The 12,064-nt window shown below is 47.4% G+C and overlaps 1 protein-coding gene across 3 annotated transcripts; it reads left to right on the top strand.

Moving 5' to 3' along the window:
- Window positions 1-20: 20 nt before the first annotated feature.
- On the top strand, window positions 21-12,047 carry SAV1 (salvador family WW domain containing protein 1). Of its 3 annotated transcripts, none has more exons than XM_073638556.1 (5): window positions 23-327; window positions 2,226-2,669; window positions 3,895-4,165; window positions 4,806-4,961; window positions 11,013-12,047. In XM_073638556.1, exons 1-5 carry the CDS (start codon window positions 234-236, stop codon window positions 11,206-11,208), a joined length of 1,161 nt encoding a protein of 386 aa, XP_073494657.1. In that variant the 5' UTR covers window positions 23-233; the 3' UTR covers window positions 11,209-12,047. The 3 variants fall into 3 exon arrangements, with proteins under 3 accessions (XP_073494659.1, XP_073494657.1, XP_073494658.1); XM_073638557.1 differs by lacking the exon at window positions 23-327 and adding an exon at window positions 346-493; XM_073638558.1 differs by lacking the exon at window positions 4,806-4,961 and having other exon boundaries at window positions 21-327.
- Window positions 12,048-12,064: the final 17 nt, after the last annotated feature.

Here is a 12,064-nt window from a genome sequence, read left to right as displayed (position 1 = left end):
GACGTCACTGCCTGTTGATAAAAGAGGAATCTTTCGGTGGGGGGGGCGTGGTGACGTGAAGGCAGCATGTGATTGGAGGGCGTGCTATGGCGAGTACGCGCTGTGCGGCTATGTGGCCGAGCCGGTCCCTGGTGCCGCCAGTAGAGGGCGCGCCCGAGGAGATGCGGCTCCGACTGCAGCCGTAGAGCGGACACTATGGGGGGGCGCGCCGCGTAGCGGAGTCCGGGGAGGGGATGTTATCCAGGAGGAAAACCAAGAAAGAAGTTTCCAAGCCTTCCGAGGTGCAGGGGAAGTACGTGAAGAAGGAGACGTCCCCCCTGCTGCGGAGTAAGTGGCCGGAGAACTTCAGGCTGGAGGTGGAGAAGAGTCGGGCAGAGACCTGCAGGCTTCATTGTAGATGCGGGGTCTCCAGAGGGAGGAAGGGGCTGGCAGTGGGTGACCCGACTACACTGCAGGCTCCAGGATGTGCCTGAACCTTGTGTCTGGAGCCGGGGTGTGTACTGAGGTCCGGAGGTGCTCTATGGGGGAGGGGGAGCGGTCCGGAGGTGCTCTATGGGGGAGGGGGAGCGGTCTGGAGGTGCTCTATGGGGGAGGGGGAGCGGTCCGGAGGTGCTCTATGGGGGAGGGGGAGCGGTCTGGAGGTGCTCTATGGGGGAGGGGGAGCGGTCTGGAGGTGCTCTATGGGGGAGGGGGAGCGGTCTGGAGGTGCTCTATGGGGGAGGGGGAGCGGTCTGGAGGTGCTCTATGGGGGAGGGGGAGCGGTCTGGAGGTGCTCTATGGGGGAGGGGGAGCGGTCTGGAGGTGCTCTATGGGGAGGGGGAGCGGTCTGGAGGTGCTCTATGGGGGAGGGGGAGCGGTCCGGGGGTGCTCTATGGGGGAGGGGGAGCGGTCCGGAGGTGCTCTATGGGGGAGGGGGAGCGGTCCGGAGGTGCTCTATGGGGGAGGGGGAGCGGTCCGGAGGTGCTCTATGGGGGAGGGGGAGCGGTCCGGAGGTGCTCTATGGGGGAGGGGGAGCGGTCCGGAGGTGCTCTATGGGGGAGGGGGGAGCGGTCCGGAGGTGCTCTATGGGGGAGGGGGGAGCGGTCCGGGGGTTAATTGACAGGTGAGCGGAACTGTCCCCTGGGAGTCGGGTGCAGGGGAGTAGTCTTGAGGATCATTTATAGGGGAGCTGAGCACTTGGCCCACCGGAGAGGGGGCATAGTGGCCCTGGGAGATGGGACGTAGTGGCCCGGGGATCGGCTGCCTGGGGAGGTGGGGTGTAGGGAGGAGGGGCGTAGTGGCCTGGCGATCGGCCGCCCCGGGAGGGGGCGTAGTTGCCTGTGGGGCCCATTATTCTGAATAGAGGATTATGTGGGGATCACAGTTGGGGGATCATACTGTATTGGGGTCACCATACTTTGCCAGGGGAGTTGAGGGGGGTAAAGTAGGGTCATCATACCATATGTGTGAGGTATCATGCTGTTTGGGGGGCACTTTTGTTTTCATCATATTGGATAGGAAATGGCATAGAAATGACAAATTGAAGACTGATAGGCATGAAAGCATATGACAGAGGACCAGCGTAAGCTATAATGGGGGTAGGGATCCCAAAGTGAATTTGTGGGTGGAATAAGCCCAACAAGTATCACTGGATAAGACAAGCTTCCTCAGGGGTCCTTGTACAGGCCGGGGGGCTGAGTGATGGAAGGGAATGATCCTAGCGCTGAAGGGCAGCGGTCCATTTCTATACACTAACAATTCATGAACTTGTAGTTCACCTATTAGCGACCTTGTGTTTTTCGAGTGTCGGCAGCACAGTGTCTTCTGCTACATTTGTGCAGTAACAACGTGATGCTTTTATGGAAATCTGTATCGAGGCGATTTAGTAACACTGGCTGCTTCCTCCTAAACAGGGAAATGCTCGAAACACCAGGGTTGTTTCATTCGCCTGGAGCTGCTGCGCTCGTGCCCAGCGCGGCAGCGGGTAGCGGGCTCGTGCCCAGCGCGGCGGCGGGTAGCGGGCTCGTGCACACTTGTATGTGATTCGCTGTAATCACCCAGTCATGTCGCACATTTCTAATTCCAGCCTACAGTGGATGAAATCTTGCTACATCACATGTCACTTGTTGCAGGCAGTAGTCAGTCATGGCGTGCCAGGAATGGTTATGGTGGTCTTTCATGCAGCCATCATGTTATGTCTGTGCAGTTTTACTGCTTACTAATTTCCTACAACCCTGTAATTGCAGATCTGATGCCATCTTTCATCCGCCATGGACCGACCATACCAAGACGGACTGATATCTGCCCGCCAGAACCTGCTCCTTCTCAATATAACCCCACAGGGGACGGGATGGCTTCTAAGAACCAAAGCTTTTTGCGGACTCATGTTCAAAGACCACCCCATGAGGTCATGCGCAGGGAGAGCAATAGACTTTCTGCCCCTTCTTATTTAGTGCGGGGACTGGGTGATGTTCCTCGGGAATATGGATCCTCATCTCAGTCCTTCTTAACAGAGGGTAATTCGGTTCTGGAGAATGGCGATGCAAACTCGAGGTACTTCTTGGATCACCACTATGATGGACAGAGAAGGAAGCAGCTTGGGGAGCGTGCACATGAAGACTATAGATACTATGAGCATGGAGGCGATCACGTACAAAGGATGTTGCATGGACCGGGCCGACATCCTGCAGGTTAGTGATCAAGTCTGCAAACTGGAGCTGTTCTGTGGCGTTAATGGTCGCTGCACTTTCAGACAACTTAAATGAATCTGAGAATGTGACAAATCTGCAAGTCACTCTTCCACCCCCAAAAAATAAATAATCTGATCAGCTTGTGGGATAATGGGTGTCTCCCTTCAGTGTATTCATCTGCCCGCTGTGAAGTGTAATCCGTCTTGTGATGGATTACTGGAAGTCGGGGCAGCGGCTTTGTCTTTGCTCCAGTCTGTGACGCTGCATTTAGGCATTAGGGTAGTCTTCCTTGACAGTGGATGGAGCAATGCATGCTACAAAGTGAGGGAAAGGAAGTCCCGGCACCTATAGTGCTGGCAGAATGCTGATAAAGCAGAATTGCTCACTCAAGACAGTGAGTAGCTAGAAACAGATCATAAGAATCCTGACTGTTCCTGAACACATTATACTAGTATGTGCGTCTTAAGTAGTTTCAACTTGTGGAGAGGGGGACAAAGACAGCAAGCCCATGCTCCTCTACAGGTACGCTTTAAGATTAGATGACACTTTGGTTGTCACTTCCCTTCCCCCACTCATCTTTGAGAGGGATCTTTGGGGAAAGAAACCAGTGCTTCGTCCTGGCTGGATGCTCGTCAGTGCCGGATACTCCTCCATCACAGATCCCACGCTGCTGTAAAAAGATGAAGGAAACCACAGGGATTGTCGAGCGCCTTTGGTTTCCTTCATACGACGAATCTGACGCTGCCATTATTTTGGTCTTTAAGAAATCCGAGTGCAGATGTGGACTTGGCTTACCCAACGCGTTTTGTGACTGTAGCGTAAAATAGCTGCTAGCCAACGAGCTGTGCAGAATAAATACCGCCATATACAAACATTGTATAGGACTAAAGCTATAGTGCAAGAATCAGCCAGAAATACACCAGCAGGTGATGTTTTAGTCTAAGTGTAGTCTCCCTTTAAGGCCCTTTTAAATCTGACCGTGCTCCAAAAAAAACAGCGATGTGCTCATCCTCTGTGGTATGAAACGAACCTTTCACAAATCGGATTCCTCGGGGAGGGGTATATAACACTTTACATTCCCGTGTGTTTTATAAACTGCTGGGTGGGTGAATGAACTTCTACAGCCAGACGTATCCTGTGTACAAGACTGAAATAGCAGTAAATGTGGATTCCTCCATCACTGTCCGGGATGACGCTAATATCAGCATTTTATATTCCGGATCAGGTATCGGAAGGATCGCCGCAACCTCATTAGGAAACCTGACGAATCATAGCTCCGAAGACATGCCCCTTCCTGCCGGGTGGTCCCTGGACTGGACGATACGGGGCAGGAAGTACTACATTGACCACAATACCAACACTACGCATTGGAGTCACCCACTGGAGAGGGAAGGCCTGCCCCCCGGCTGGGAGCGAGTGGAGTCTGCAGAATTTGGGGTTTATTATGTGGATCATATCAATAAGCGGGCTCAGTACAAGCATCCGTGTGCGCCAAGGTAAAGACACCGAGTGTCGTTCTTCTGCAAATGCCAATGGTGCATTAGGGCACTGCAGCAGAGGGCTATTCACACAGGCCTGTAAATTAGTTAGCAAATCTGCCCTGTGTGAATAAACCCTAGACTTCACATTACAAATGCTTCCCATGTTGTTTACCATTTTTCTTCCATACGGAGCCTAGATTGTTCGGGAAGGGGGGTGGAGGGGACCACAATCTCAAATGTTAGTGGGAGCGATAGGATGATGGGGCAGGGTGGCACCGAGACCCCAGGACGCGCGTCTCCATTTACAGCAGCTTATACTCTACTAGTGCAAACTGTCTTCAGAGAAGCTATGGGAAATAGGGATTTTTTTTTTCTTGCTCCATTATCAGATCAATAATAAAAGAATATTATGGAATTGCTTTATGTGCAATTGCCCAACATTTTCATTCTGCAACTTGCCTAATTGCATTCTGATCCTCAAATTGGGATAACTAAGGAAAAAGCATTGTTTGCTAATGCTGTATTCAACCCCGGATGTTTAGGGTATCCTGTGTAAATGCGTTCAAGGTGGGATTCTTCTGTTTGTTTTCATCCAATTAAACAATCTTTTGGGTGGGCTTCTTTTGCTCATTCAAGCTTTATATTTGTCCTGCAGCGTTCCCCGCTACGATCAGCCCCCTCCCCTCCCCCCTCCTGTAACTTATCAGCCGCAGCAAGTGGAAAGAAGCCAAGCGCTCCTCGTGCCTGCCAATCCATACCATACGGCCGAGATCCCAGATTGGCTTCAAGTCTACGCCAGGGCCCCCGTGAAGTAAGTTTGCTTTTCATTTTGCATGAGGTCGTGGTGAAGTGAGCCATGAAATAGCCGCAGTATATGGATTAATTGCGGGATCATGTGTCTGTTATTAGCTGATTTATAATATAATTTCATCTGTTATTTCAATTCCTGGAGTTTTCTTTTTTTCTTCTGTCTCTGCTGTACGTGGCCCCTACAGGATAGTGTGGCTGGTGGGGGACGGGGAGTACTGTAGATGGCAGTAGCTAGATTATATGTTTAATATAATAGCGGAGCAGTGGACACTGTAAAAAAACAAAGAAAACCATGGATTGACAGGCATGTTGGGATGTTTCTCTGGAGCCATAACTTCCTTGTATGTGCTGCTATAAAGCACAGCTATGGATTATATTCATGCGTACGTAGAGCTTTGACCGCTGACATGATCCACTAAAGGAGCAGGCACTTATGGGATTGTGAAGGCTGCAACCGATCAGCTGCTGCATCTTCTGATTGGCTGCAGCGCTCCTGTGACATTGTGCATGTCACAAACTAGCCAGATCACACAGCAGGGAGATTGAGGTGAACGGATCCTGTCTGGGAGGTAAGTATACTTTTTGTTATTTTAGGAAAGGTTTTGTCTTTGTGGACAAACCCTTTAAATTAGCTAGGTATACATTTTATGTACAGAGCTCTAGTCCAGGCAAGTCCTCTTCATTGTTGCATATGAAGGGGGCTGGCTGCTCATTTCAATAAGCCAGCCCCCTTCATAAACCATTTCAGTACTCTTGACATCTGAATGGTGCCCGGATCTTACTGTAGTTTACAACCTTGTAGTCCTCTAGGTACAGAAACTATTTGGCATGGCTCTTGCTTTTTAACAAATTAATTGTGACCACCACTCTGTAATCTCTTTATGTCATTATTTGGACATAAGGGGAATAGCTAACCTTTATTGCTCCAATGTGTGAAAAATTAGAAAAGCAACTTTGCAAAATGTGCTACTTTTGTCTGCTGCCGTTATGCTGATGTATGGGTCACCATGGTAACAGACGACAAACACCCGGTGTAGTCTGATCTTGCAGCCATGCTCACAGACTTTTCAATTACTTCCTAGCAGACATTTGGTATATTAGTGGGCAGATAGGACACAATATTGATGAATTGGACTACGCAGGGGTAGTTTTCTGTATGTTACCAGGGGGAGGCATAGGTCTGTATAGGAGCTGTATGCGCAAAACGGTAGTAAATTCTCAGTGTTCTAATATTTGCAATGTTGATCCTTTTTCACTTCTGATGCACTGAAGCAATAAAAAAAAATAGCTCTGAGCTATAACACATGTATATGCAGGCTCAGGCTCGTTTATTTGCATGTTACTTTAATTCCTAAAGGGGTATTTTTGTGGGGGTAGGTGGGCTGTCATGTGGGTGTGACCATGGGAAAAACTTGCACAAGATTGGTGGATATGAAGATGGAAGTGAAGGAAATTAAATATTTTTGGACAACAGAGATGATCCAAAAGACAGTAGTCAGTGCCCACCACCGGACCACTGGAGCAGCTGGGAAGCGAGCACTGTTAAGTGCCAGTGATTTCACTTTTTTTTAGCTGAAGCTGGTTTTTCTCGGCACCCTCGGATACTACGTCTCTAGAGGGAAGACCTCATTGATAGGGTGTGCATGGGTGACATTTTGGCTTAATTTGACTACTCCGCCTTGGAGTGTGTCATGCCTTTTAATAATAATTTCATGTGAGCCCTATTAATGTGAAGCACATGCTTCATAAGTGCTGACTTGTGCATAGCATCTATAAGATATATTCGTGGCTGCAGTCCCAGTCCCAAAGCTATACCTAAACAATGCTTAGAATTGCTGCTGATTTCTTAAAGTAGGTGCACAGAAAAAACGTTTCCATAAACCTCTTGCTGACTCGTACACCCATCAGCCAAAGTTTTCCTTCCATCCCGCCCCCAGGGCCAAAATGTGTCTTTACCTTCCACAATTAAAAGCCAGAGTGACCCCACGGCCTCTTTCTTTGGTGCACTGACCCTGGCCGATCAGGAATGAACATCCCTAGGAATTGCCTTGTGTAAATGGGCCACAGTTACCATCAAGCAACCTGCTTATTCGTCGGGTGAAATGGTTTTTGAGCTTGCTGTGTGTGTGGCCGAGAACAATGTGTTACTGATCGTTCTGTGATTTGTCACCACGGTCTCTGTGTGAACAGCTGTTAAACGACTGCTGAGCCGCTTACTGGAGCCGATCGGCGGTTGTCTAGCGGCTGCAGTCCTCCAGTGTAAATTCAGCCTTTATCATACGAGATTGATGTTGTATCTTGTTATGATCCTTTTAGTCACAATGGTGCTAATTTCTCAAATTCTAACGTCATCTGTACTGTGATAGATGGCCGGGTGTGGGCACGTGCTGTAAAAGAAAATGAGTCCTTTTAGAGTTGCCCAGATTTATAATCATGTTTTTTTTTTTTTCTGCTTCCAACACTTCAATAAGTGTCTAGTCACTTGCTGCCTAATATATCCGGCCCCTGGTATATGCCACTGTCAGATCAGTATTACATTACTGCTTAGTGTTTTAATGATCTGCATAGAAGTGTTACTGTAGTCGCGTTCTGTTAGGGTGTGTGCACATGTTGCATTTTTGTTGTGGGAAAAAGGCAGTGTTTTACAGTAATAGCAAAGCGAATGAGATTTCTGACCTCTCCTGCACATTCTGCTTATTCTTTCTTTGCAGATTGAAATTTGCAGCAAAGAATGGGGGCAAAAAACATGCATATTTTACTCAGTTTTTTTCTGCTGCAACTCCAGAAGGTGTGCAGTGTGCTCAGCCCTGTACGCTGCTCCACATTATAGCATGGGTTTTCTCTGGAACAACAGCCTCCCCCTTCCTCTTCATTGTGTGTAATTAATGGAAAGGTAATGTGTGTTTGTGCTGGAGGCGAGTTAGCTGTTTTGTGAGGACGTCCTAGGACACGTACTCGGGAGGAATTGCCCTGGGCCTGGTTTGGGCTGTGTACAGAGGAGGCTTTTGTCAGCCTTTAATAAACACAAGTCCCTTTACTGATATTAGTGAAGGTTTCACTACTTGACCTTCCTGTTCTTAGAGGTTCTCTGGAGAGATGTAATGGTGAATACGCTCACCTTGTGCTGAGGGTAATCTGTTAAAAGGGCTGTCCCAGGTCAATAATTCTTGAATAATAATTTACTCTCGTGGTATGGATTGTTCTATCTGTAAAGAACGCTGAATTCATGTACCGTAATCTGCCCGAAAGGAAGGTGGGTAGAGCTGGACTCACACTGCAACATAATGGTATGTGTAGTAATGCTTCTTGCATTCTGGCCATATGTCACTGATCTCATGCAGTAGGAGACCATTGTTCTCGGTGGAGCATTAACCTGTGTAAACAGGATTTGCATTGCAGAGAACAATGGCAGTCTATGCACTAGGTGATCTCGTATCGATCGTTCATTGCACATCATTTACTTTCATCAGCCTGTGTAAAAGCTTACAGATTGGCGGCTGTCGTATCACTCTACCGGCCATTCTGCTTTAATGAACCTTAGTCCATGTGCCGCTTTGGGAACTCTGGCCTGGTTGGTTTGTTTCCACACTCAGAGGTGCTGCTTCCCGAGCTGTGATGGCACCTGAACCGGCTCATACCACTTGTGAGTAAAGAATAAGCTGGCAGCCCCCTTTAAGAGGTTGTCCACTACAATAAATAATGCCCTCATCGATTTAAACAATGGAAAGAATGTTTGTTTGTTTTTAAATACCTTCCATAGTCATTTTTGCCTGTATGCAGCGCTATTGTTGACCGCTCACGTGACCCCGGCCGCAGCCTCCTCTGACATCAAGTTCCTGGAACCCAGAAGCATGACCCAGTGACTTGCATCTCCTCCGATTTACTTGGCTGTGGGTGGCTTTTCACCGGTGAAACGCCACCCACAGCCCAGTCAATCGGAGGGGATGTGTGCGACTGGGTCCCGGAACTTGACATCAGAGGAGGCTGCAGCTGGGTCACGTAATGCCCAGTGAGCGGTCAGCATTAGCGCCACTCACTGGCACGAATTGCAACAAAAGGTAGTTACGAAAGCACTTCTTTCCACAGTTTAAATCGATGGGGGCATTATTTATTGTAGTGGACAGCCTCTTTAAGGTGCCCATATACCTTAGGGAAAAAAAAAGTGTATGGAGTTCATTCATCTCTTTGCAAAAGGTATTCAATTTTAGCACTGAAGTTTTTTGCTCTGAGGGGAAGTAAGATGGCGTCAAAGAGTCTGGCAGCTTCGTGAGCTGCCCTTACATATTAGATGGCTGTCAGATGGACGCCTTCTCCTGATGCTGCATATCCAGCAGCGCTCCTGTACTCCTGAGACAAAGCTGCTGTCAGACGCCTTCAGCAGGGACTTATTTCTGCGCCAAACAAACAGTTGAGCTGGTTCCAACAGATCTGGCTCATAGCGATTAGATGGTTGGCTGGTCTTGCCAAAATTGTCAGGTTTGTCTGATTATCATTAGATAATGTATTACATATCACACATCTGTTTGTTTGTTTTTCTGCAGCAACACCTGATCTCTTGCCAGGAGGTTGTTTAGGATTTTTCTTGCTTTTTCGGTGCTTTTTTTCCAGCATTCTTTTCACTATCCTCTTTTTGTCTTTTATGCATGCACAGTGGGGAAAAAAATCTCATTCTGGTTTTGGCACAAAAAATGCTGAAAAACCTGCCACCTTAGTTTTTGGTGCGTGTTTTTTTTCACCACCTATTACTTCCTATGGGTGAAAAAAACGGTGAAAGTGACATGCTCTATTTTGCAAAAAAAAAACATGCAAAGCACAAAATCCTGAACAAAAAAAAAAAAACCATGCTGTGTGCATGCGATTTCTGGAATCTCAGACAGACAAAAATCATCAAAAAACGCTGAAAAAAACCCCATGAGGCTATGTGCCCACGATGCAGAAATGAAGCAGAAAATTTCTGCATCTCCCTGGCAGAAAAAACGCATGCAGATTGTACATGCAGATTGTGCATGCGTTTTTCCAGCAGAATACATGCTTATCCACATGCGGATTCACGTGCGTTTCTGCATGCGGATTGACAAGCGCTTTCCAGGCGATAGCATCACTTGGAAAGTGCTTGACAACTAGGTCACACTATATAAATCCATGCAAACAGCATGGATTTATACAGTGTGAACCGTAAAAATGAAAACAAATAAAGCTATACTCACCCCCGAGGCCCCGGCGTGGCTGCAGCACTCGTTCCTGTCTGGTTCCTGGCTGCCGGCATATCGCGAGACAGAGCGGTGAAGGGCCTGTGGTCACATGACTGTGACGTCACCGCAGGTCCTCAAGCGATGCTGGCATTCAGAGAGAAGCCGCCGGACAGGTGAGTATAAACTTTATTTGTTATTTTATTCTTTTTTTACAGGTACAATGGTACCCAGGTCTGGATGAGAGTCTTCTCTCCTCCAGAACTGGGTACCATCCGCACATAGACGCATAGAAGCCGCTTGTAAAAATGTACTGTCGCGGTTTCTATGCGTCTCAATGCAAGTCAATGGCGGGAGTTCCGCTGCACTTCCGCAAAATTAAATGACATGCTGCGGATTTTTGTACGCAGCATAAACGCTGGGGAAAAATCTGCAGCATGTGCATAGAACATGCGGATTCCCCTTGGGGACCATGGGGTGCGGATTACCTAGCGTTTCACAAGCGTTTCCACAGCATAAACGCTTGAAAAACGCTACGTGGGCACCCAGCCTGATATATGAACATAGCCTTACTCTCCTATCCTGATAGAAAGGAGGCTGCATGCAGAGTATGAGCAGATTTAATTGTGCGCAGGAGGAGTATATAGCCACATAGGTGCGGTATATAATCAGCGTCGCTGTATTTGATTCCCCTGCACAGGATGGAGTCTGCTCTTTTACCTTTTGGGTCCTGGTCCTTTTAAAAGTTTAGTACAATACAAAGCACCTCTATTACTTACTGCATTTCACTTGGCTTTTCCTTCTTGCGGGCCGCCATGAATTATGCAAGTCTTCTAAACACATATTTCTCTTCCTACTCACAGATATGACCACATCTTGAAGTGGGAACTCTTCCAGCTGGCAGATCTGGACACGTACCAGGGCATGCTCAAGTTACTGTTCATGAAAGAACTGGAGAGGATAGTAAAACTGTATGAGGCCTATAGACAGACACTGATCACCGAGGTGGAGACCAGAAAACAGAGACAACAGTGGTACTCTCAGCACAAGAACTTCTGAGACCACCACAGCCCCTTCTTTCCTTCAGGACTGGAAATGGTCCCCTCTTTATTCCCCCTCAACCTTTATTATCCACAAAGGGAAACTCACAAACATATAGTTTTGTCTTAATAAAAGTTGATTACCATTATAATACTTAAACTTTGATAATCCACAATAGAATATTAACTGAAAGCAATAAGTGGCGAGTACAGGGAGCCGCCATGACACCGCGGGCACTGCATGCTGCCAGGGCCTACATAGTTGTTACCGAATCTATTAAGCCACCACAATAGACAATGTCGTCTAATTAGGGCCGTGCGCCAGGTAGTGGCCGTTCTTGGGTACTGCAGCCCAGCTCCCATTCACTTCAATGGTAACTAGCTGGAGCCGCTGAAAATGGATGTTTCAAAGCCATACACTTTCTTTATTACCCCACCATGTTTGCTGATCGTTGTGGGGGTCTGGGGGCAGCCCCCTACTGATCTCATATTGATGTCCTATACCAATGATGCAATATCAAAGTCTAGGAAAACCGCTGTGAGCTCATATAACTGGAAATAAAGTGAATGATGAAGTCCTAACTGATCTCCACTGGTTCCCAGTCATCGTCTGTGAATTACCGGTGCACTCTGTAAATGATGTATATTTATTATGGACATCAGCGGGAAGAATATACTGTAGTGTATGCGAACATCCAATAATTACTATGCAGTGGGTTTTATATTTAAGAAAGCACAATTTTTATTCCACCTTTCTGTATCCTTTACATTTTCTAGAAATGTACTGTCTTTTTTTTTTTTTTGTCTATTCCTAAAAATCTGTGAATATTAATCTGAAAATACATTAATTTCTTACATTGTGTTTTTTTTTTCCT

Source organism: Phyllobates terribilis, unplaced genomic scaffold, assembly GCF_046119375.1.
Source record: "Phyllobates terribilis strain yellow unplaced genomic scaffold, ASM4611937v1 Scaffold_7__3_contigs__length_470593459, whole genome shotgun sequence".
Lineage (NCBI taxonomy): Eukaryota > Metazoa > Chordata > Amphibia > Anura > Dendrobatidae > Phyllobates > Phyllobates terribilis.
The sequence above is the reverse complement of the archived record's forward strand: the minus strand, read 5'-3'. Positions and strand labels throughout refer to the sequence as shown.

Excerpts from the sequence above, each read along its gene's own strand:
- SAV1 (XM_073638556.1), top strand. The coding sequence starts at position 234 with ATGTTATCCAGGAGGAAAACCAAGAAAGAAGTTTCCAAGCCTTCCGAG. Across the intron at positions 328-2,225 it reads GACGTCCCCCCTGCTGCGGA|ATCTGATGCCATCTTTCATC; the intron begins GTAAGTGGCCGG and ends CTGTAATTGCAG. Across the intron at positions 4,962-11,012 it reads TACGCCAGGGCCCCCGTGAA|ATATGACCACATCTTGAAGT; the intron begins GTAAGTTTGCTT and ends TCCTACTCACAG.